This window comes from Mastigoproctus giganteus, chromosome 6 (genome assembly GCF_048544385.1).
Source record: "Mastigoproctus giganteus isolate SK-2022 chromosome 6, ASM4854438v1, whole genome shotgun sequence".
NCBI lineage: Eukaryota > Metazoa > Arthropoda > Arachnida > Uropygi > Thelyphonidae > Mastigoproctus > Mastigoproctus giganteus.
In genome coordinates, this window is record NC_143580.1 from 118,303,403 (window position 1) to 118,330,882 (window position 27,480).

The window sequence follows — 27,480 nt, forward strand, 5'->3', positions numbered from 1 at the left end:
GGAAGCCAGTGTGGGAAGGTAGGTGGGCAGTTTTATTAACATCTCCAACATTGTGGCACCAAATAAGACAACCAGAGACAAAGGGACTCTTCTTGGGTTATGAGTCACTCCTGGACCTTTATGGACAGGAAATTTGGGACTCGTAGTGGCCAATGAGAAAGAGTTGGTCTTGGAGGGGAAAGGAACATAAAGAATATAAAAAGGCACAAAAAGACATCAACAGGGTGTTCAGAGTTACTGTGGCTGTCGATATTGTTGTCACTGTCATTGTTGTTGTCGTCATAGCACCAAAGCCTTTTCAGACATTGTCCGCACTGCCAGAAGTAACAGAAGTGGGAAGACCAAGGAGACAAAGAGAGTCCCCCGAGTCCAGAGAAGACAACGCCCTAGCATCCTAATGGAAGGAGGGAAGCCAAACCATCGGCTCTCGAAGATAACAACTGGTCCTGGTAATCATGCAGTTTCTTTCCGTGTGGATGGTGAACATTAAGACAGAAAATGTGTTAAAACCAAATGCATCCTTCCTAATGGTATGAAATCCTCCTGACAATTCTCTTTAAAACGTATACAATTGATCAATTCTGTTGAATTTATTTGTTAAACGCCATAAGAAAAGGAAGCATTATAAAGATATTCAAAATGGCAAAAGTCCTTACAATTATCCTGGGTGTAAACCCGTCCATGCCAAGATTGTATGAGAAATATTCATATTTCATCAGAAATATGAATATGTGACTACCAGAATGTATCATATAGTTTTCCATGAGTCCCCATTTACTCACTTCATGTTCTGCTTCTCTGCACATGGTGATTCTTGACCAAAAACATCATATATGTTTCTAATGAGTGTCTACCCTAAAATTAATTTCACAAATGATTCAGATTGTCAAAGTGCACTTTGACTTTTTGGAGATGACTTTAGTTTAGCCATTCTGAATTTAGTTTTTAATATTCACATCGCATGCAGAAGTAATATTCCACCTACATTCTCATGTGAACACTGTAAAAAGATAAGATTATCAGCACTCTAAGACATTCTAGTAAAGCATAAAATTTCAATAAATACCATTTCAATTTCAATAAATAAAAAATTTCAATAAATAAATTATAATTTTTTGAAATGCTAAACATTAAAATATATAACAGGCTATCAATAAAGAGAAAGGAAATTTACCGTTATTTGTTGTGTTTTTCAGAACAGTCTGTACAACATAAAAACTGCGCATATAATATTGGTCTACAGTTTCCCTTTTGCCATATATATCTTCAACAGTTAAAACAGGGTTATAGTCCACATTCACATTAAAACCACAATTCTGAAGTTCTTCCAGTGTCATCCAAACAGGCATGCTATCTTGATACCATGCAAGCCACTCAAATAGTCCAGGTTCCACTTGAATAGGCACATCATCTGATTCTAGTACTGAGAAAAGAGAGTAACTGAGTTAAAGCAAGTTATGGTTTAATATGTCATAGCTTTTTCTAATTTTTACAGAATCCTCTCAAAAGTACATCTCACCAAAACCAGTAAAAACGAAAGCTAGCTGTATGCAGATATGGAAAAAGTGCACAGGAAACATCAGAGGAATCAGAATCATACACAAGAGAGCTGCAGCTTACAAGCCAAATACAGCAACAAATGTCACTTGCAGTGATGAACTGTTACATTATTCATGAACTCTGAAAAGGGGTCCTACAGCATTAAAAGATGTTCCACTTGTACATTTGGAAAATGCTTGGAGAACACCACCTAAGGCAGTGCATTATCTCAATAATGAAATCTGTTACAGGAAGTTTAATGGTTTTTGACTGCTTCTCATGGTTAAGACAAGGACTCTTTGTTACAGAAAACCTCAATGTCATGTCATACAAATAATCTGAACAACTCCAAGGTTCTTATATTCTGCCTATTCTATACAGCTAAGTCCTTTATTTTTCAGTGCAATAACACCCTTTTTCACAAAGTCAAGTTTGCACACATCTGATTTTGAGGAAAATAAGATTTCAAAATTCGGCTATGTCTTCCTCAAGTTCTGATCTGAAGTTTCCAGAACACCTTTGGAAGGAGTTGGAATGCCAAATCAGGCAGGTTGGTATGACCCATTTCTATTGCTATGATTGCGACTGCTTTGAAGGAGGTATGGTGTCAAATCCCAGCTGGCTGCTATCACGAACTAGCTGAAAGGTTTCCATAAAGGATCAGTGTTGTCAATCAGGCTAATAGTGGGCTCAACTGTTATTAATTTTTTTTAAAATAAAAATCTGTTTTCTTCAATATTAGTGGTATCCAAATATCTTTGAGATTATAGCAGAATGGTATTTCGAAACCACTATTAAGTCAAAATGATTTAAAATTGGAAATGATATGTTACTCTTTATAAGTACATGTCGAGCAATCTTTTATTATGCTATAAATTTATTAATAATTTCATTTATATTAGAAAAGCATATGAACAAAAATTCCAGAATTTTGCAGGGGAAGAGTTGGTTATCAGATTATAAGCAATATATAATGTTTAGGTTATTTAATCCATTAATTATATCTCCAGCAAAAGCTTTTTTCAATTTTATATACATATATATAAAAAATAAAAAAAAATAGGCAGACCAGCTACTGGTAGCACACCAAATTGCTAGGCAGCATCATTATTCATTAATGCCTGAAATGCCTTTCAGCTAAGTTGTAAATACACAGCAAACACAAATCCAAAAATAAATAGGATCATGCCCTAAGTAAAGCAATGTGTGTGTAATGTTTAATTGATAAATATTACAATAGCATTAAAGCCACATATCTACAGCATCAAGGAAGTGGACAGGAAAGAATCCAAATGGATAAACAACTAATGAAATAGACTTCATCCTCACTAACAGAAGATATATCATGAATGATGTTAGTGTCATGAACAAGGTAAATGTTGGAAGTGATCACAGAATGGTAAGATGCACACTTGATATAGATAAAGAAAATAAAGGAAAAAAACTGACTCAAGTAAATAATACGAAGGTCTTTGAGATAACAGAAGAGGAGTAAAAGCAGTATGTACTGGAACCTAAGAACAAGTTTTAAGCTTCTGCAGACTGCTCATGACCAAGATATTGACGAGGAATGTTACAACATTCTGAAAGTGATAAAGTCCAAGAAACCTATAGGTAAAAATAAATCCAAAGAAGAAAAAATTAGTTAAGAAACAGTAGTCGTAACGAACCGAAGGTGACAAATGAAGGGCAAGATAAATACTGACAAGGATAAAATTGGGTATACTGAGTTTATTGCTCAGTATACTCATATAGTTATGCAAAGCCATTAGAAAGAGACTCATAGAAGACATAAGAAGAAGTAACACAAGAAAAGTAGAACAAGCATTAAGGGAAAACAAAGGACTTAAATCAGCAGCCATGAGCAGTAATACAGAAAGACAAATGATACTGAAACTGAAGAATAGCAACGGCGTACTTATAAATAGCAGAGAAGGCATAATTCAAATAGCAGAAGACTATTCTAGAGAATTATACAAGGAGCGAGGGAATGATGCCAGCAGTGGGGAAGATGGATCGCAAATTAGTAACAAGTATGACATAACTGATATTCTTCCTGATGAGGTAAGAACATGCGTTGAAGAAAATGAAGAATCAGAAAGCCCCGGGGGAAAATGAATTTACTGTAGAATTGTTAAAATTGGGAGGAAGTGACATGACACAAAAACTGGCAAGACAATTCACAAAATGCATAAGAAAAGGTATGATGCCTAAGAAGTGGAATAATGCAATCATAGTTTTGCTGCATAAGAAAGAAGATAAATCAGAAATTTAAAGTTATAGAACATGTTGTTCACAAGGGTCATTACTAACAGATTAGAAAGAATACTTGATGAGAATCAACTGAAAGAGCAAGCTGGCTTTAGGACAGGATTCTCAACTATGGATCACCTTCACGTAATATCACAGCTAATGGAGAAAGAAAATGAATATAAAACACCATTATGCCTGGCATTTGTGGATTATGAAAAGGCATTTGACTCCATACAGCATAAGGCAATGTTTCAGGCACTGGAAAGACAAGGAATAGATACCCCATATATTATGATTTTGAATAAAATATATGAGAACGCTACCTCCTTTATTAGACTAGACAAAGACAGCAGCAAATTTAAAATTGAGAAAGGAGTTTGACAAGGAGACACAATATCTCCGAAGTTGTTTACTGCTGCCCTTGAGAAAGCTTTCAGAAGATTAGACTGGTTGCAGAAAGGAGTCAACCATTTACAATTTGCAGAAGACATTGTGGTCATAAGACATGATCCCATAGAATTAGAGGAAAATCTTAATCAGTTATGCACAGTTAGTAAGGATTTTGGACTAAAGATGTATATATGGCTAAAACAAAAGTAATGATGAACAAGTATGCCACAGAAAGGGACATAATGATTGAAGGAGCAGTAATTGAAAAGGTGGAGTCATATACTTATCTGGGACAAGTTATTAGCTGTAATAATGATAAATGGCTGGAAGTCAAGAGAAGAATAAATTTTGGATGGATAGCATTCAGGAAATATAGTCACATACTGAGGAGCAATATCCCCGTTTGTCTGAAATGTAAAATAATGAACCAATGTATACTCCCCACCATGACTTATGGAAGTGAAACTTGGGGACTCACCAAAAGAATGGAAGAGAGCTGAGAACTACACAGCAAAAAATGGAACAAATTATATTAGGAATCAAACTCGAGTAAAGGGCATTCTTATCAAAACTAAAGAACTAAAATGGCCTTAGTTCTTTAGTCTAAAATGGTCTTAGGTCTTAGACATGATGACAGATGGACTAAGAAAATAACAGAACGGTATCCAAGAGGAGCTCGAAGAAAACTTGGAAGACAACGACGGAGATGGACAGATGAAATTCATGAGTTTGTGGGTAGTAAATGGATGGCCATTGCACAAAACAGAAGGAACTGGAAAGTTTTTGGAGAAGCCTTCATCCAGCAGTGAATTGAAAATTGCTGATAATGATCTACAGCACCAATCTGAAAATTAACAGTTTATGCCCTTTATAGCACATGAAACATAAAATAAATAAAAGTTTATATATATATATATATATATATTCCTTTTCAACATGGTTCTTTAGCTATATGATCATACAAAATTTAGTACTTAACTAGCAAAATTAATTAGGATTTAACAATTAAAAAAAAATAAATAAATATTGTCTGACCAACTACTGCTAGCACACCAAACTGCTAGTCAGCACCATTAGGCCTGAAATACCTTGCATCCAAGTCATATTTACCTAGCAAACATGAATCAAAAATAAATAGGATCATGCCCTAAGTAAAACAATGTACATATAATGTTTAATTGATAACTATTACTATGGCATTAAAGCCACATATTCATATCACCAATCTAAAAATTAAAATTTTAATCCTTTATACCTACTGCCCGCGAATAATTTTTATAAGGCCCATGCGGAAAGTGAACTAAAACAACATCGATTGCCACTGCATGTACAGGCATGTAAGCATCCAGCTCGACTGTATCAAACATGCACATGTGGTTCAGTGCAGTCATACATACGCTAAATACAGTTATGTATTTTGATATAGCTTGTTCATTGCATTGAATTAATTATTAATTTGTATTGAATTAAAAAATCATTCTTAAAACACCACACTTAAATGGAGTGTGGTGTTTTTGATCCAAGGTGGACTGAAGACTATTTCTTCATTGATGAAGCAGTGTGTTTGGTGTGTCAGGAGATTGTGCGAGTTTTCAAAGAATATAATTTAAAACGACACTGATTCTAATCATAAATCTTATGATCAACATAAAGGAGTGGTGCGAAAAGAAAAGTGTTCAAAGTTACAAAACGAATTAAAAAAACAACAAAATATACTGAAAACGTATCAGTCAAGAAATTTATCTGCTATACATGCCAGTTATCAAGTTGCACATTTGATCACTTTTGAAAGTAAACCTTTCAATGATGGTGAATTTGTTAAGCGTTATTTGTTAAAAGTTGTGGAAGAAATTTGTCCGGAGAAACAAACAATGATACAAGACATTAGTTTGCCTCGGCAAACAATTATGCAAAGAGTAGAAGGTATTGGAAAGAATTTGTTCGAACAATTTTTGGAAAACATAAAACAAATGAAATATTTTAGTGTGGCAATAGATGACAATACTGATGTAAATGACACAGCCCAACTCCTCATCTTCATATGTGGAATTAATGATAATTTTGTACCAGTTGAAGATTTAGCTGATTTACAGAGTATACGTGGAACAACTACAGGTGAAATTTTTTTTTAAATTTCTGCCAATCTATCGAAAAGTTAGGATTAAATATTAAAAACTTAGTAGGAGTCACAACTGCCAGTTGTGATTCCTACCAAAAATTATGATTGGTAAAAACATTGGGCTAATGTGTAGAATAACCAAGAAAATGATAGATATTGGAGTGGAACCTCAGATTGGAATTCACTGCATTGTGCATCAAGAAGCTCTCTGTGGGAATATATTAGATCTCCAACGTGTTATGAATGTGGTTATTTCAATTGTAAATTTTACAAGATCACATGGCCTTAATGTCGCTGTTATTATTATTATTATTATAATTAGCCATATGGTGCAAGGAAGCCTGAGGCTTTTGCTGCACCAGCCAAAAAAAAAAAAATTCTGAGTTACCCCTTAGAGAGAGAGAGAGAGAGAGAGAGAGAGAGAGAGAGAGAGAGAGAGAGAGGGGGGGGGTCAGAAATAGAAGGGAATCACCAAGAAAGAGAAGAATGATGATATCCAGCTCAGAACCCTGGGTGTGCCAAGCCCATACTCACCAGATGTGAGCCCCTGGGTTGAAACATCACCGAAGGTTTCAACACAGAAAAAGGGAAACCAATAAAACAACTATCAAATATGGAGTGGCTATTTGATCTTGCAATTCATACATACATTTCTAGTCATTTAAATGATCATAATTTAAAACTACAAGGGAAAGGAAAATTGGTCTGATTTGTCTGGTGACATTAAATCATTTCAGAAGTTGTTATTATTTAAATCCCAGTTGAGCAAGACAATTTAGTTCATTTGAATGTTGTGCTGAGCTAAAGGAGAAACACATTTCCAAAGAATTGTTGCCTTTCGTTATTACAATTACTTTTTGACAAGTTTGAAAGTCGATTTTCTGATATAAAATCCCATGAAAAAAGATAAGCTTTTGTTTGAGAACCCATTTACTTCTATGGCTGAAAACTACAATCCCAGATTGCAACTTGAAATTATTGATCTTCAAGCAAAAATAAATATATAGACTGCAAAAATAAACTATTTGAATTCTACAAAACTTTCCCATTTGAATATTTTCTACTAATAAAAGAAAATGCCATGAAAATGGCTACTTTGTTCGGATCAACATATGCTTGCAAGCAGATTTTTTTCACTCGTAAAATCAAATAAATATTTAAAAAGAAACAGAATAGCAGATGAACATTTTTTCTTTTTTATGAAAAATCCAAACACGAGAGGTATTAGAACCTATAGTACCACGCATGGGTTGGACGTTGAGAAGACGAAAGAAGATATTTGTTGACATTAGACTTGAACTTCTGTAAAATACACAGTAATTTTCAGGAAATACGTATGAAGGAAGGTTTTTTGGGGCACCGCCCCAGACAGGGGAACAATATTCCATGGTAGGGCGGATTTGCGATTTGTACAGAGTGAACAGCTGTTTCGAAGAAAAGTAACGCTGAGAACAAAAGAGAAAACCAAGTTTTTTAAATGCAGAGGAAGCAATATTTGTAATGTGCTTGTGCCAAGAGATTAGAAGTCAGGGTAATCCCCAAAAGAGATATATCATTTTGCCTAGAAATCGGAGTGTTACCAAAGATAAGCATAGGAGCAGAAGAATACTTTTTGTGAGATATAAGACAAGACAGTTTTAGAAGGTTTGAAATCAACTAAGTTGTCTATGCCCCACTGGAGAATTACCTGGAGATTGGCATTTAAGGAATTGGTAGCAGATTTTCGAGAAGTTGAAGCTGATTGAGCAGTCCAAGGTTTCTCAAAATGGAAAGTGGAATGCAATGTGCTACCATCAGCAAAACTATGGATAGGATTTCTGATCAATGAAAGAAGGTCATTAATATACAAGAGGAAAAGAATGGAGGGAAAGAACTGAACCTTGGAGGAACCAGCATTAGTAGTGAAGTTAGAAGACAGAGCCATCTACCATCACCCTCCGTGAGCGGTCAGAGAGAAAACTGGATAATCAATTACAAAGAACAGTTAGCAAACCATAAGATGGAAACTTGTTTGGAAGATTTTTATGCCAAACACAATCGAAAGCCCTTGAGATGTCAAGAGCAACTGCTTGTGTTTCACCGAACTTTTCCATTGAATTTGTCCATAAATTGGTAACACAGGCCAGAATATCACCTGTGGATCAACACTGATAGAATCCATACTGGCGATCAGTGATTAGACGGAAGGTTTCTAGATAGTTTAAGAGTTGACGGTGAAGTGATTTCTCCATTACTTTAGAAAGACAAGAAGAAGTTGGATGGGAGGGATTTGTCACCCTTTTTAAGAACCGGCTGGATATGAGCAAATTTCTAAGCAGAAGGAAAAACACCTTTGGAAAAAGAAAGTGAATAAAGGTGGCATAGAACAGCAGTAAGTTCAGGAGTGCAGGTTTTGAGAACAAGTGGAGAAATACCATCAGGACCTGCAGCTCCATTGAGAAATACCATCAGGACATAGTCTTCATTATGTATTGAGATTGGTGTCACAAATTTGCAACCAAATTTTGAACAATTATTTAAAAATATCCAGCTTCAATCATCTCATTAAATGTCAAGTTTTGTCCAGTAAATGTTATTGTGTATTGTACTTAATAAAATTTTCAAAAATTTCAATTTTAGGTTTATCATTATATTTATTTATTCACCTTAATATTGAAAAGCAGTGATGTTTTCAGGTTGTAAATTTTCTAAAATGAACATTTGAAAGCAAAAGTATTTTTTTTTTTTTTTAAACAAAAGAGAAGTATTTCAAACAGAAACAAAATTAAAGTATTTAAAAAAAAAACAACAAAAGTAAGTCATATTTTTATAATTTTAATAAAATCAAAAAAATAAATCAATGACAGATTAATTGCACATAAAAGTGTTGGGAATTTGCATTTTTTTTAGATAACCTGAAAAGAAAAGATGGTAAAATGAAAATAGAAACTTCTTTTTACGAGTAACAAGATAAAGAAAATGTGACACAATTTTTTCTTGAATCACTCTGTGTGGCCCACGAAACAAATCTAACTTTAAATGTGGCCCCCATACAGGAAAAGGTTGGACACCACTGCTTTATAGCATATGAAACATAAAATAAATGATAAAGTTTGTGTGGGTGGGTGGGGTAAATAAATAAGTCTATTGAAAATTGCAAAGATGGATGCCAAAACTAATAAATAAAAGGATAGCAGAAATTGGAGATGTTGAAGGCTTGAGAAAGAATGTGAATATCATATATGATATAATGAATTAAGCAAAATGATAGGCTGAACTGGATAGCTAATTAGAGAATGGAACTGTAAAGCAAAAAATGATTAAAGTAATACATGGAATAACAGCAAACATCAGATATAGGTGGGCAATTTTGGTTATAAGTCCAAAAAAGGGGTCGAGAAATTATAAAATATAAAATTAAAATCTGATGTTAGCTAAAAATAAATATTGATACATAATGAGGTATTTCATCATGGGACTACACCTGATCATGTAACAAAGACTGTTTCTATACTTGTCCATACCTGTGGAAGAAAAGCAAATTTAAGAATAAAACTAAGTGAGATCAAACGGAGGGGGGGCAAAGCAGTAGAACTTTCATAAAAATATGGACAAAGTAGTCCAAAATGCAGTGTATGTTATAGAACAAAATAAATTAAAGTAAATTAAGAAGTAAAATGGTAAAAACTTACAGTGTAACCTAGATGCAAAAATTGGTGGTTAAAAGCAAATCATGAGATTTAGGGAGAATATATATAAGAAGTATGTATAAGAATACATGTGAGGGAGAATATGTATAAGAAGAATATGTAAGTTAGGTTTCTAAGTTCAAGCAGATGGTATAAGGCAAGGGAGTGAATCGAAGAAAGGGAAGGGATGAAGGTGCAGATAAATTTTTTTTTTTTTTATGTGAACCCCGAACACAAGAGGTATTAGAACCTATAGTACTTAGTATCGTGCTTGGGTTGGAGGTTGAGAAGACGACAGAAGATATTTGTTGACATTGGACTTGAACTTCTGTAGATTGTAATTTTCAGGAAATACGTATGAAGGAAGGTTGTTTCAGAAAATGGAAGTTGAATGAATAAATGAGGAAGATGAAAAGTTGGTTCTGTGGGTTTGAAGTTGGACAGTAAATGGATGTTGGCTGGTAGCGGCACGTGTTCGGACTATTTTGAAAGAGAGAGAGCGGGAATTATAGAAGCCAATTCAGAAGAACAGTGCCCATGGAAGTATCTGTAGAAGAGGCATGCAGCAGAAACAGTACGTCTATGAGAAAGCGAGTGGAGAGACTCTGTTAGAGATGAATCATTAATTAACCTAACTGCCCTCTTCTGAATGGAATCAAGAAGCCTGAGAGAGGTTTTGGGGCACCACCCCAGATGTGAGAACAATATTCCATGGCATGGCGGATTTGCGATTTATACAGAGTGAGCAGCTGTTTGGAAGAAAAGTAACGCTGAGAGCGAAAGAGAAAACCAAGTTTTTTAGATGCAGAGGAAGCAATATTTGTAATGTGCTTGTGCCAAGAGGGATTAGATCCCCAAAAGAGATATATCATTTTGCCTAGAAATCGGAGTGTCACTAAAGATAAGCATATTATGGAGCAGAAGAATCCTTTTTGCGAGATATAAGACAAGACTGAGTTTTAGAAGGGTTGAAATCAACTAAGTTGTCTTTGCCCCACTGGAGAATTACCTGAAGATCGGCATTTAAGGAATTGGTAGCAGATTTTCGAGAAGTTGAAGCTGATTGAGCAGGACAAGGTTTCCAAAATGGAAAGTTGAATGCAAAGTGCTATCATCGGCAAAACTATGGATAGGATTTCCATTCAATGGAAGAAGGTCATTGATATACAAGAGGAAAAGAGTGGGAGAAAGAACTGAACCTTGCGGGGGACACCGGCATTAGTGGAGAAGTTAGAAGACAGAGAGCCATCTACCATCACCCTCAGTGAGCGATCAGAGAGAAAACTGGATAACCAATTACTAAAAACAGTTGGCAAACCATAAGATGGAAACTTGTTTAGAAGACCTTTATGCCAAACACGATCAAAAGCCTTTGAGATGTCAAGAGCAACTACTTGTGTTTCACCGAACCTTTCCATTGAATTAGTCCATAAATGGGTAACATAAGCCAGAATATCACCAGTGGATCGACACTGACAGAATCTATACTGGCGATTGTTGATCAGACGGAAGGTTTCTAGGTAGTTTAAGAGTTGGCGGTTAATTGATTTCTCCTTTACTTTAGAAAGAGTAGAAGTAATTGCAACGGGACGATAATTGGATGGGAGGAATTTGTCACCCTTTTTAGGAACTGGCTGGATATGAGCAAATTTCCAAGCAAAAGGAAAAACACCTTTGGAATAAGAAAGTGAAAAAAGGCGGTAAAGAATAGAAGTAAGTTCAGGAGCACAGGTTTTGAGAACAAGTGGAGAAATACCATCAGGACCTGGAGCTTTCTTAGCATCAAGATTCATCAAAATCCTTCTGATATTCTTTTGACGGAAGACCACAGGAGGCATTGAATGGAGCGTGGTGGGAATGGTGGGAGGTGTTTTACCAAGATCATTAATACATGAGCTGGAAGAAAAATGGGATGCTAGCAGGTCAGCTTTATCCTTGGCTGAAGTGAAAACAGAACCATCTGGTTTGGACAGAGGTGGGAGCAGAGATGGGCAAAAGTTGCAGCCAATAGCTTTGGCAAGAGGCCAGAATGCTCGGCTACCATCAGGGCAAGAAGCACGTTTTCTACTCATAGCCTGTTCAAACTCTAGTTCAGACTGATTAATAACTGCTTTACAATTGTTGCGAGCTTTGGTGTAGGCAGAAAATGAAACTGAAGAATTAGAAACAAGCCAATTATGATATGCAACATTCTTCTCTTGAGCAGCCATAGCACATTTATTGGAAAACCAAAGTTTAAAAAAAAGACGAGATTTTAAAGTGGAGTGTGGGATAAAGGATTCCATTCCTGCAAGAATAATTTCACTGACACGATCTGAGCAAATGTTGACATCAGAAGTTTTGAAACAGTAATCCGACCAAGGAAAAGAAGAAAAGAAGTCTCGCAGGTCATCCTATTTTGCCTTCTTGTAATGCCAAACAACACGAGGTTGGGAACAGCCATGAGATAAAGGTTCCATTGGTGAAGAGACAATCACTAAGTTGTGATCTGAAGTGCCTAAAGGACCTCTCACTTCGACCGTGTACTTAGAAGGGTTGTTTGTGAGAAAAAGATCAAGCGTATTGGCTGTAGGATTGTCTGGTATTCTCGTAGGTAAATGAACAATCTGTGCTAGGTCATTAATAATTGCAAAAGCCTCAGCATCTCGACCTGCTGGGTCGGTGTGACTAGAAAAAGGAAGCCAGCTGGAGTTGTGAACATTCAAATCACCAAGGAAAATTACCTCACTGTTAGGAAAGTTGGACTGGAGAAAGTCAAGTTGCAAAGAGAGGAAGTCAAAGAGCTCCAAGTGATTAGTGGAGTTGGGAGAATGGTAGAGACAACAGATGAATTTGACACAATGAGGTAGAGAGATTTTTAGCCAGAGAAGATCAAAGAGAGGAGATTCCAAATTGCTAAGTCTCTGACAGGTTTGTTTGTTATTTAGTTTTGAGGAGCATTAGCAACTAAGGCCATAAATAGCTCCGGGATATGTGGTGGTCATTCCCTGACCTTTCTGCATCCTCCATATTTGGTGGTGACGGGCTTGAACCCCGGTCTAATCAAGAAGCGTACGCTACGCACTGCTGTTTCTTCCCACCTTGCTACGGAGGCGCCAGTCTCTGACAAGGAATATCAGAATGGACATATGCAAAGTACCACCTTTGAGGCAAAAGGAATCATACAGCGAATAATTTGGGCATCTGAGATGAGCAGTAGCTGAATCAACCGATAACTGAGATTCTGTCAGAAAAAAGTACATGGGGTTTGGCAGACTGCAAGTGGAAATGTACATCGTTGAGATTAGAATTGAGACCACGTATATTTGTGAAATGAATTAGGAAGTCCTTGGGAGGTTTAGGTCTTTTCGCAGATAAGCTTGCTCTATTAGTTTGACAATTCATGGTGTATTCAATAGTAAGAAAAAGTGGGTGGGACATGCTGTATGAAGTAATGAAATTTTTGGATATGGCGTACACGTGGTAAAAATATACCCAGATCCTTGACATAACGTGGCCTCGATAATGCTCCCCGCATACGCACTACTCGGACTCCCTCCAGTCACTATCTGGCATAGTAGAGGTAGCAAGATTATACACTAGCTGATCCGGAAGCCTCCTAGAGAGTTACCAATAGGTTTGGTCCAGTGTACTAACTAGTGGCCGGCCTGCGAACACCGTTTTAGAGCTGTACCCTCGAAATGTAAGGAATATTGGATCTCGCCACGACGTTCATCATAACCTCAAAAGTCATCAATCATACTGCATGATGGAAGAGATAGGGAAGGGTTGACCGGAACTTAGCTCTAGAGACTAAACATGGGTTCCACCACTTCAAGCCTCCAATAAGCAAAGTGGTGGTATTTCACCGGTTGATGTGAGTCATCTACCACCTAGTACTGCCTGGTAACATAGAGGGGCGGTGTTCCTCCATGTGGTGTGGGCACCACACCTCGACCCCTGCTTACGTTGGTTCACACCTGGGTGGTCACCCACCATGTACTTGTGCATGGAGGTTATACTCAGGATTACTAACAGTCCCACCATCGTGAAGGTGCAAGCAGAGGATTTGGCTGTCACAGACCGTCCGGACTTCGCCAAAACTGGGTCCACTTGACTTGAGTGTCACCCGAATATCAGTTCCATCAGCGTTTTAGACTCCGAGGTAGCAAGTACAGCTTGTCTGGCATATCTGAGAGAATATCTGTGACAACCTCAAGGACCAAAGATAAAATAGGCAAAGATGGCGCAAGATTAAGGACAGTAGGAATGTTCATATCACCCTCGTAATACACTAATAGCTTTACAAACAAGAAAAAAGGAAAAGTATAAAGATAAAAAGCTAAGAAAAAGATATTAAAGATTACTGGGACTAGCTGGGATCACACAAAGCCCATCCTTTTAGTAAGGGCCCTGACTAAGATGATTAAGAGAATGTTAATAGAAAGAAAGAAATACTAATACCAGATGCTTGTGATGCAAGAAGCTGAAAAATAAGAGCCAAAAAAATAATAGCTGTAAAATAAAAAAAAAGAGCCAAAAATAAAAACCAAAAGAATTATAAAAAGTAGATAGTTGCTAATATAGAGTATAAAATAGATACCTGAAATTTTGAAGTAATGTGTATTAAATAGATGAGGTGGGAAAATATTCAGTTGAATCGATTTGTATAACTTATAACTGAAGCTAAAGCAGTAGCAGTAACATTAGAAAGAATGCCTGGAACTCATAATTTATAGTGAAAAGCAAACTTAAAAGAAAGTTGCAAAAAAGAGAATAAAATTAGTGACCTCTATAGTTGCTTCTGATAAAATGTGTGTAGAGATACACAAGTGAAACGAAGGCAAGGAGTTTGTTTGTTGTTTGTTGTTTGGTTTTTAGGAGCATTAGCAACTAAGGCCATATTGCTCCGGGATATGTGGTGGTCATTCCCTGACCTTTCCGCATCCTTCATATTTGGTGGCAACGGGCTCGAACCCCGGTCTAATCAAGAAGCGTGTGCTATGCACTGCTGCTCCTTCCCACCTGGCTACGGAGGCGCCTGAAGGCAAGGAGAAAGTAATATACAGCAGAAATTATATAGTGCAAATATATAGCTGGAAGATATAATTAGAATGACTAAATTTTGTAGACAGAACGGCTGAAGTTATTTGGAAAATTAGAATAGAATAGTCTAAAAATGGAATAATAATACATATTTCATATACAAAAGGTTTCCAAAAAGTAAGTTAACATTTTTTTCTTAATAATGGTGAAATGGAATGAGATGAAACACAGTGGACAGATAGACCCATTAATAACATTCAAAAAATTGCCAGTGCAGTGTTGCAGTACTGTCGCCTCACAGCAGATTCCAGTTGCAAAATGGTGGCCACCGTGCGAGTGTGGTTCAAAACAGGTGTTCGTGAAGTTATTCGCTTTTTGCAAGCAAAAGGGTCTTCACCAAGTGACATTCACCATGAACAGGACCAGCGTATATCTGCCAGGGGCAAAAGTTAATGACATTGTAGAGCAGATAGCTAAAAATAAATACTGATACATAATCAGGTATTTCATCAAGGGACTACAACTGATCATGTATCAGGTGTAATCACCATGAACCTAAGCTCCTTAGAGTAAAATGATTGAAGGTAAACATTTCACTTTCATTCATTTTACTCTGAGGTACTTAGCAACTAAGCTCTATATATTCAAAGTCTTTCCTGATATGACCTTTTGCCAATCTCAGAGGTTTTTGGGTCAGATCAAGGAGCCACTTCTTTAAAATTTTTCTGTTTGTTTTAACTTTCTAAATGTAATCTTTCCATGTATCTTTGCCCACCAATAACTAATAATACCTAACTGGTTATACAGTATTTTCGATTTTTATTTTGATGTATTATGAAACATTAACTTTTTGTTTTGCATTTAAGACTCCCAAGCAAGCAAAAGCATTCTTTTTTTTCTAGGCAATTCCCCTTCCCACATGGCATCTGTGAGATGCCAGTGACAAGTGTCTGATCTTGTCATAGAACTTTGGTTTCGCTGGCTAAATATAACAGCTCACAAAAATAAAAATGTTCATGTTGCATCTGCCATACGCTACACAAGCATCTGTGTTTCAGTCAGGGGGATCAGTGACCTTGAAAATTCTAACAAATACAATAAGCACTTTCTTTATTACCATTATTAGTATTGGTCTCTTGTTCATTTTCATTTGACATTTTTAATTGAGTTTAGCAAATCATAATTAACAGCCCACCATTTTTAATTCAGTAGAAAAGCTAAAAATTAATTTTTAATAAGTGAAAGAAAAAAGGGGTATTTCACAGATGCCACACGAGCCTACTTATTAATTTGAGGTGTGACAGAAGGGTAAAATAATATTTGTTTATGTATAATATGGAAGTGATGTGCATAATAGTGCATTTATGCAATATTTTAAGATTTTATTAACAGTATGCTTACCTTTTAAAATATTTGCACTAGTCTGAATACATCTTAGTGATGGAGACGAGAAAACATGGGAAAAAGTTACTCCACTGCTTTTGATTGCTTCACCTTTGAAAACAGAAAATAGCATTTCACTGCTAGTAAGCATTTTAAAATAACTCTGAACTGGTATTTACTTTATTAATTTTAGGAACAAATTAAATTCAAAACAAATGTTACGCATATTTTCAAAATTTTTAAAACATAAAAGCCACTAATAACGTGTAAAACAGAGGATCACCTCATGACAATTTCAATACTATGTAAAATCTCTAAATGTTAAAGAACTAAAAGATTCTTCATGTTAATCCTCAAATTAAGGAATTACATAAAAATAATACACACTTTATACAAGTAAATCCTACCATTATAGGAAATACAGAAGTATATTGCACATACATTTAGCATTTCAGAATTAAAAATTAATATTATTAGCCAGATAAGAATTACTCAAACAAATCTTAAACAAATTTCTTTAAATAAAAATAAGTTAGCTTGCAGCTCATTTCAGTTCAAATTACAAGACATTCAGAAAGTACCAATCGTTACTTTTTAAGTGTGTCATCATATACATTAAGTGCCTATTAGCCTTGGCACATCTATCCATCCCCATTTAACAAAAAGAACTCTAAGTGAATGCATTTTCAAGAAATTTTTATATCTGACTGAGATTTTGTTATGCTTTTGTACCATGGATCTGGTACAAAATAATAACAGTCTATGAAGCTGGCAGAAAATACACCATAGCTGGCAAGATTCTATTCTATTTGTACAATTTTACTTAAATATGGAATGGCTTGACAAATTCTGATCCAATTCATACCCATAACGCATCACTACTGTTTCATATGATCCACAAGGAATGTGCAATTGCCACTGCAAACTGCACTCATTAATGACAAAATAAAAATTTTATATTTATGAGTCAAAATTACTTATTTTAAATAAAGTTCTAATTAAATAAATAAAATTTGTTTTTTATCAACTCATAGTGTAACATTAATTATTTATTTATTATTTGAAGTGTAATTTTTCTTAAAATAACATTTACTGCATAAAATAATGATGTTGATCAAATGAAACAATCAGTAGCAACCTAAAATTTAAACTAACCTATTTAAAAACAAACAGGATATCATTATTGTTTTAAGATCTATTTCATTAACTCATTAATATCTTATTTCATTAATAACTTGTCTTAACAAATAAAAATATCTCCTCGATGGAATGCTAGTATTGTGAAAATACAATTGTCTAAAATAATAATTTTGATTTGTTAATTAAGGCAAACAATTCCTTGGCTAATTCCTAAAATTAATAATGTCATTTGATATTTTTAAGTCAATTTAACAGGTGCTTTATCTGGAGCAATATTACCTATTAGGGCATCTGCTTTTATAAAATAAGGTGCTTGACATTTTATAATTATCTCTACCAATGTAGATGAAAATGGAATCACAGATTCCATTCCATATCCCCATTATTTTTAATGCTATTAACACCCAATGTTACTTTTTCATAGTTTCAAGTTTTTTTTTAGTTTTTCAACATTTTTAAACTTTTGAAGAAAGTTTTTGGTGAAGAAAGCCAGAAGAGTTAATAGGGTTGAATTTCCACATTACTAAATAACAGCTGAAGTTTTGACAATTTTAATGTTGCAATCTCTTGAACTTGCTTCTATATTAGTATTAGTAACGGCCGCATGGTGCTTATGCTGCACCAGCCAAAAAAAAAAAAAAAAAAAATCCGAACAAAACAATGATAAAAACAAAAAAAAAAAAAAAAATAACTAAATAATAATAATTAATAAATAAAAAAATAATAATAAAAAAAAATAAAAAAATAAAAAAAATTAAAAAAAATAAATAAAAAGGAAATTAAACCTATCATCCTATGCGCTTCCCTTACCAGAAAGTACTATCCAGATGACCTTTGAATTTCCCCAAACTGTCGGCCTCTACCACCCATGAAGGCAACTTATTCCAGTAATTTATAACTCGCTGGCTAAAATAAAACTTCCTGCAGTCCAATCTAAACATTTCCCCCCGTAACTTGAATTTATGTCCCCTAGTTCTAGCATCATTTATAATCTTGAAAATTTTGTCCTCATTCATTTTACTGATGCCTCTCAGAGCCTTAAACACCTCAATCAAATCTCCTCTAAGGTGTCTAGTTTCCAAACTCTGCAACCCACATATTCGAAGTCTTTCTTCATAAGGACGCCCTTTTGCCAATCTCACCAGGCGAGTTACCCTTCTTTGCACCCCTTCAAGAAGTTCGATGTCTTTCTTTAGGTGCGGTCTCCATACTTGAACACAGTATTCCAAGTGTGGTCTAACATAAGCCTTATATAATGGGATTATCACGTCCCTATCTCTACATGCAAAAGTTCAATAGATCATCGATAGGACACCATGGGCCTTCCTTGCAACCTGTTTACAATGCTCGGAGAATTTCATGTCTGACCGTATCGTAACACCCAAGTCCCTTTCATCCAGTACTGGGTTTAGTTGAACTCCACCAAGTGAATAAGTTATTTTGGGATTAAAGTTACACTTTGTTGGATTAAAGCACAGCTGCCATTTTTCTGACCATTCCTGAAGTCTATCTAGGTCTCTCTGAAGAAGCTCAGCTTGACAGTGATCATTAACTACTCTACCAATTTTAACATCATCTGCAAATTTAGACATCACGCCCTCTATCCCTTCATCAATGTCGTTTATGAAAATTAAAAACAACAGTGGTCCTAATACTGATCCTTGGGGAACCCCACTTCTTACATCAACCCAATCTGAGGAACAGCCATTTATCACAACTCTCTGCCTCCTGCCCTGAAGCCATCCTTCTATCCATCTAAGGATTTTCCCAGTGATTCCAACCTGTTCCAGCTTATAAAGCAACCGCTCATGTGGGACTGAGTCAAAAGCTTTGCTGAAATCTAAATAAACAATGTTGAAATTATTCCCTAAATCCAGCTCGTGAGTGACCCTTTTGAAATAGCGAACCAGATTTGTTAAACATGATTTTCCCTTTACAAAACCATGCTGAGTATCCTTGAGAATTTCAATTCGATCCAAATGATCCTGAATTCCACCCTTGATCATTGCCTCCATGATTTTCCCTACTACTGAAGTCAGATTGACAGGTCGATAATTTCCAACTTCACTTTTAGAGCCACCCTTATGTATGGGAGATACATTTGCACTTTTCCAATCCAAGGGAATCTCCCCAGAGTCTAATGATGCTCGCATAATTAGCCTCAATGGTTCAATGCACTCGCTTGCCGCCTCTCTTAAGATTATAGGGTATATTCCATCAACTCCAGGAGCCTTACTGGTCTGTAGGCTCGAAAGTTTTTTCATTAAATAATCTTGCGAAATTTCAATATCATTAATTACATATTTTTTAACTTCGCTCCCACAATTTCCCATTGCCACAAAACGTTTTTCATTTGTTTTTCATATGCTTAACTATTTTCAACTGCCAAAAGTAAATTAAAAATATTATTAAATATTTTATCCCTCCCAGTAAAGTCAATGCTTGCTGAAATGAATTGGCATCCTGAATTAAATCTAGCAATTATTATTATCTATATATAAAAGAATATTTTGGAAAATAGTACTTTTTCACGTGCACACTTTTTGCTTTCCACAAGGCGGGGCCAACTGCTATTGCGTCATACTACAAAGTGATTGACAGGTCTGTCTCAAAGATGCTTTTATATATATAGACAGCGCGATAAGGATAGACGCATTAACTTTAATGAACTCTTAATTTTTTAGTCTTTAAATTTTTCTATATAAAAGAATTATTTGGAAAATTAAATGCACAGGGCATAATCCTTATGGGTTTTGATAATTAACTATATAGTATCGGTGTAAATACACCATAGTTAACCCATATATTTGAACTACGTATGTAGCATAGAGGGCATCGTTTTAATTGTATCTCATAATGTGGTTGGTTGCCTTCACAACAAGATAGCTACTATTGCATTACTTCAAATAAATAACGCTTCTCTAGTAGAGAAGACTACTGTTATTTATTTTCAGTGGTACCACCACCCAGACAAACGTTTCGAAGCTGTGCGGCTTCATCATCAGTGGGCAGGCAGGTACCCAGGTAATACAACAAGCCATCACAGTTGCAAAGTTATATCCATATTATGAAAGATGCCAAAAGGGTGTGGTGGTAATTTATTTGGAAAATTAAATGCACAGGCCATAATCCTTATGGGTTTTGATAATTAACTATATAGTATCGGTGTAAATACACCATAGTTAACCCATATATTTAAACTACATATGTAGCGTAGAGGGCATCGTTTTAATTGTATCTCATAATGTGGTTGCCTTCACAACGAGACAGCTATTATTGCATTACTTCAAATAAATAACGTTTCTCTAGTAGAGAAGACTGCTGTTATTTATTTTCAGCGGTACCACCACCCAGACGATTGTTTTGAAGCTGTGCGGCCCGCCCACTGATGATGAAGCCGCACATCTTCGAAACGATTGTCTGGGTCGTGGTACCGCTGAAAACAAATAACAGTAGTCTTCTCTACTAGAGAAGCATTATTTATTTGAAGTAATGCAATAGTAGCTATCTCGTTGTGAAGGCAACCACATTATGAGATACAATTAAAATGATGCCCTCTACGCTACATATGTAGTTCAAATATATGGATTAACTACGGTGTATTTACACCGATACTATATAGATAAAAGAATTATATAAGAATTAGGTTTCAATGCGAAATTTTAGCTGCAACAAATAATACTGTTAAGTCACTGAATGAAAAAAATTTATTCCAGGAGAACTGAAAATAGTTTAATCAACAGACAAAATTATGCCCGATAGTTGTAATGCTGAAGTAACACCCAAAACACTTTATTCTCTTGTGCCTTCACGTTTACCTCAGCATAAATTACTAGTAAAGGTAAACACAACTTGTTATGGTTTTAAGAAACTTAGATATAAAAAATGGAATTTGCAATGGTACAAGACTACATGTAGTGGAAATAAGGAAGAAATGTTTGGTTTGTGAACATGTCACAGGTGACAGAGCTGGATCGAAAGCATATATTCCATAGATTCATATGTATTCGAATGAAGGGGAATATAACTTCGTTTTTCAATGAACACAGTTTCCTGTGAAATTGGCTTTTAGTATGACAATAAACAAAAGTAAAGGTCAAACATCATCTAAGGTTGGTGTTGACTTAGCATCATGTTTACCCCACTAAAAAATTAAAATATAAAAACGTATATTTCAGGTTTGTGTGACACAAGTCAGAGGGAAGTGAAGCGACCTTCTGATTTGTTTTTTTTTTTTAAATGCCACAAATCAAATTTCAATCAAGTCAAATTTTATAACCTTTTTTTTTTTTTTTCATATAAAATATTTTAAATACCTTCCTAATTTTCAGGTAACTAGAGAACTGAATTACAAGGCATTTTAGTAGCAGAAATTTTGGAAATTTTCTGCAGTTCTGAACTAAACTAAGTGATTAAGTCATATGAAGAAAGAGAGATATAGAAAACATTATCATTAGCCATATGGTGCAAGGAAGCCTGAGGCTTATGCTGCACCAGCCAAAAAGAAATTTGAGTACCCTGTGTGTGTGTGTGTGTGTGTGTGTGTGTGTGTGTGTGTGTGTGTGTGTGTGTGTGTGTGTGTGTGTGTGTGTGTGTGTGTGTGTGTGTGAGAGAAGTAGTAGGGAATCACAAAAAGAGAAGAATGATGATATCCGACTCAGGACCATGGGTATGCCAAACCAATACTCACCGAATGTGAGCCCCTGGGGTTATATGTGATGAACAATTGTTTCTGCTGAATTTCCTTTTTAAGTTAAAGATTTGCTCCATGATTACTGACAAAAGTACATTCTTTAAATCATTGAGAAATTCTGTAATGTCTCAAAATTCACTAACATACTTCCTAATTTTTTCCATCTGTCAGGACAACACTTTTAGTGCAAAGAACAGCAATATTATGTTATTTTTAACAAAGAGTAACTTTCCTCAAAAGTTGACATTTTTAAAATAATCTGTCCACAAGTCCAATTTTCAACCTCTTCCTCTCCCCTGCTCCTTATAATGGATTTAATTTCTTTAAAAAAAAACTCTCCAAAATTGGGCTTAGGCTCTTTAGAAATTACTACATTTATTAACGAATTGACCTTCATAACTTATATTTATCTTCTTCTTATTCTTTTGATGCCATCTCGTATTGGAGGTTGGCAATCAAAGTGTACTTCTCTCTGTCTTGAGCAAGATGAAAAAGATCCTCATGCGTGAATGTAGATGCCAGCCCAGTTGCAGACCTAGCCACATTTTCCAGTTTCCCAGCTTCATATAAGGTTCTAACGTTTCAAGTTCCTAATGAAAGTTTTTGCCACTCGGGGACTCAGGGCCATCTCTCTTGTTGTACTAGCTATGGTGATTATTCTTGGGAAGCATAGTGCAGTAGTTTCCCTTTGCTTTCTGCACAGCAGTACTTCAGCTGTATCCACTGGTTCGACTACACCTGAAGTAATCCGAAAATGAGCCAGAATAATATACATAAGTATTATTCAATTACCCTATTTAATTTTTTTTTTTTTTTTTTTTTAATCTTCAGTGAGGCGGCACTATCACCCCTCTTCCTCTCTCAGTCTCTAGCTAATAACATCCCACATATTAATGAATTTTGAATTTTCTTAAACATATTTTCATGGTGGTTTGTATAGGCTTAGTCCCAATGAATAAATTTTAAATTATAGAGAGATAAAATGTTAAATATTTATGCTATGCTGTAACATAGACAAACAATATTATATTTATATCACTTTTAATTGCATTATGCCAAAAATAAGGTGAATCCATTATAAAACTTTAAGGCAGTACTATGATTGCTTATGGAACTATTTGGTTTATTCATTATCAGAAAATAGGCAGCCTGAATTAGCACTGTTGAGCAGTGCGTGGAAGGTGTGCCATGGATAAAATCAAATTTCTTTTAGCAGAGGCACACAATACAAGAAAGCAAGCTTATGCAGTATCAGCCAAAAAAAAAAAAAAAACCCCTCCCATTTCATCCCTCCATTCATTCCAAATGCCTGTCCAGCTCAGGCTTAAATTTATTTAGACTATTAGCTTCCACAACAAAAGATGGAAGCCCGTTCCACCAATCAACTACCTGCTGGCTAAAGGCAAATATCCGCACATCTATTCTACAACAATCTTTCCTTAATTTGAAACTGTGCCCCCTCAGGTTTTTAGTCTGAGCAAGATGAAGAATCCCATCAGCATTCATCTTGCTCAATCCATTCAAGGCCGTATACACCTCAATCAGATCACTTTGCAGGTGCCTCCTCTCCAGATGCTGCAATTTGCAGAACTTAAGCCTTTCGTTGTAAGAGCACCCCTTTGATCCCCTCACCAATCTTGTTGCCCTTCTTTGTACTCGTTCTAGCAACTCTACATCCTTCCTAAAACGAGGCCTCCAGACCTGTACACAGTACTCTAGGTGTGGCCTAACAATTGCTTTGTATAATGGAATTATCACCTCCCTGTCCCTGCTAGCAAAATTCCTACATATCACTGACAAGACTCCATGACCTGCCCTGACAGCCCGTCTGCACTGCTCAGAGAACTTCATATTTGGCTGCACAATTACCCCCAGGTTTTTTTCACTTTCCACTTATCTGAGGGTAGTACCACCCAGTTGGTACGTTTCTCTTCGGTTATTGCTACCCATATGAAGTACTTTGCATTTGTCAATGTTAAACTCCAGTTGCCACTTCTCAGCACATTTTCCCAACTTATCTAGATCCAGTTGGGGTAGCATACTGTCATTACGGTCGTTAACAACCCTGCAATCCGTTAACAATCCTTTGTATCATCTGCAGACTTGGACATTAAATCTGATATACCTTCATCGATATCATTGATAAATATACAAAACAACAATGGGCCCAACACCGAACCCTGGGGAACTCCACTAATAACATTTGTCCACGAAGAGCAGTGTCCATTGATTACCACTCTCTCTTGTCTCCCACTCAACCATCCCTTTATCCATTGTAGCACCTTACCCTTGATGCCATACCTCTCCAACTTGTACAGCAGTCTTCCATGTGCAACAATATCAAAAGCTTTCCTGAAATATCAATATCAAGTATATGATATCAAAATTATTTTTGGCATTCAGTTCCTTTGTGACCACATCATAGTAAGCAATCAAACTGGTCAGACAAGACTTCCCTTTGACAAACCCAAGCTGTGTCTTAACTATTACTGCCATCTTGTCTAGATGATCCTGCAATGCTTCTTTAACCAATGATTCCATTATTTTAATAATGGAATCACTGGTTAAACTAACAGGTCTGTAGTTACTTGTGTCACCGTTTGAACGTCCTTTGTCAATTGGTGATACATTTGCACATCTCCAGTCCATGGGAACCTCCCCTGAGTCCAAGGAAGCTCTCATAATTATGGCTAAGGTTTGCTGCCTCCTTTAATATAACTGGATAGATCCTGTCCCCCCCCCAGGTGCCTTCCTTATGTTTAACTTCAACAATTTCTAGTCCACTTTGCTCTCAGCTATTACAAAATCACTTAGCTCCCTGTTAGTGTTTGATAACCTTCAGGCACCCTCCTCATTGAATACCTCCTCATGTGTGAATGTAGGTGCAAAATACTTATTCAGTTTATCAGCTACCTGAGCATGATCATCAATAGTCAACCCATCTATGTTATGTTGTCTAACCTGATTCATCCCTTTCCTTCTAGGGTTTACACAAGTAAAGAACTCCTTGCTGTTTTTTCTTTGCCAAAGATTTCTCATAATCTGCCTTCGCCTGCCTAACCTCCTTTGTGACTTGATTACAGACTAGTTTATACCTGTCACAGGCTTCTGTATCGCCTGATACTTTATATGCATCCCATACATTCTTCTTCTCTGCCACTAGCCTCATTAATTCATCTGACATCCATTTAGGCCTAAACTTTAAACAGTACTTCTTGGTTGGAATGAAAAGCCTAGTAGCCTCCAAAATTAAGTCCCTGAAGGCTTCCCATTTAGAATTCACTGTTGGTAACATCATCAGTTGATCCCACCGTACAGAATTTAAAAACTGTCTGAGACCTCTGTAGTCACCTTTACGAAATCAAAAGCGCTTCCCTTTATCCTCGATGGTAGTTACATGTTTAAATAATTACCACATCAATACATTGTGATCACTGTCGCCCAGTGGTTCCTTTATCTGCAAATTCTTAATGCATGAAGAATCACTACTGTTAATCAGATCAAGAGTATTACTCCCTCTGGTTGCTTCTCAAACATGTTGCTGTAGAAAACAGTCATCCAATAAATCCACAAAAGTCTTGCTAGTGTGCGAGTGACCAACCCACAAGTTCCAGTCAATATCCAGAAAGTTAAAATCTCCCATTTTCCCTCAGCATAAATTGTCCATCCTGTGCAGTGGGTTGATAATGGCTGCACTTTACCTTTAAATTTTTTATTATAAAACATTCTGATTTACACGCCCACTCTATTTCTCTGCACAATTCCTCATTATACTCATCAGATTCATTAGGCCTATAACACACACCTACTCTCATTTTTCCTTTCCCAGTGCTTATTTCACACCAAACAGACTCAACACTGCAATGTCCACTAACATCAATTGGATGCACTTCCTTAGATTTTATGTGTTTCTTAACTAACAGCATAACCCCTCCTCCCTTCCTATCCTGTTTATCCTTCCTATACACATTGTACTCCCCAAATTCCAACTCTGCACTTCCTATATCTGTGTGACACCACGTCTCTGATATCACAAAAATACCTTCCTTTGATGTCTTGACTAGTACTTCAAGCTCATTAAATTTATTAACTATACTCCTACCACTGGTGTACATGCAAGTACAAGAGGCAAAAGTGATTCTTCCACTGCCCATTCTAATAAAAGCAGTGGAAGAATCACTTTTGCCTCTGCCTGCGGCCACTGTTAACCTTTTAGTCTGTGTATCCCCCCATGCTAGCAGTTTTCCGACCCACCTACACTGCTTCGATAGCATCAGCAAATATTCTTGCACCCTTTCTATTTGTGTATCCAATCCATGTAGAAGCAGTCTCTCCTGTCAACAAGCACAGACCAGGCTGAAAAAAATTCTACCCCTTAAGCCTTGCACAATCTCTCCAAGGCCGAATTGATTGACAAGGCTCCCATCATATACTCCCTCCTATTATGTCTGTGCAGAATCACATTCAACCCTAACTCACAACTTTTTTTCAACATTGACCTGTACCTGTTGAGTAAATCTGCAGATCTCTTACTCTTAATATCATTAGTTCCAACATGTACAACAATATCACCTTTTGTGCCCTGAAAAGATGATATCTGCTCTACGTCATCAACTTTTTCCCCTGGCAGATATACCCCGGTCCACCTATCCTTCTTACATAGTATATTCCCCGTCTCCCCGAAAATAGTGTCACCAACAATAACTAGTTCCTTTGGGACCAGCGCATTCTGCCTTGGAGATTGCCTCTCCTCATTCTGCCTTGGAGATTGCCTCTCCTCATTCTGCCTTGGAGATTATGTATATAACTCCTATTACTGGCTACAACACAGTTTTGGTAAAGAAGCAGGGTTGTATTCCAAACAGAGTTTTACTCAGAATTTTTAATGAATAATGGATTCGCCTTTTTGGTAATGTTATTCGATAAAAAATGATATTAGTTGCTTTAGACCAACTCATGGATAAACAGTAATTTTTAAAGGGCCTAGGCCCAAGCTCTGTCTCTATCACAAAAGGAACAATATGGTCACCAGGCAATAAAGAATAATGCAGAGTAGTGTTATTTTTCTCAAACTTTTCAATACCTGATCACTTCTTTATTGAAATACAGCAATGGGTTAATGCGGCCTATTAGTATAGGGTTTTACAAATGGCGCTCAACCTTTTTTTTTTTTTTTTTTTTTTTTGGATGAGGTACCCCTGGAAGTTTGGCAAGGTCCTCAGGTAACCACTAAGACTATCATAGGCATGGAACACTAAGAAAGAGGTGTT

The 27,480-nt window shown here is 36.1% G+C and overlaps 1 protein-coding gene across 1 annotated transcript in view; it reads right to left on the reverse strand.

The window, feature by feature from the left end:
• The window catches only part of LOC150084532 (ecdysteroid-phosphate phosphatase-like), a 390,193-nt gene that overhangs the window by 48,238 nt on the left and 314,475 nt on the right, over positions 1–27,480 (reverse strand). The window contains exons 11-12 of the mRNA XM_090375298.1: positions 16,396–16,488; positions 1,175–1,423 (exon numbers count right to left, since the gene is read on the reverse strand). Of these exons, the coding sequence (XP_090231424.1) occupies positions 1,175–1,423; positions 16,396–16,488 (342 nt within the window). The remainder of the gene's footprint in view (positions 1–1,174; positions 1,424–16,395; positions 16,489–27,480) is intronic.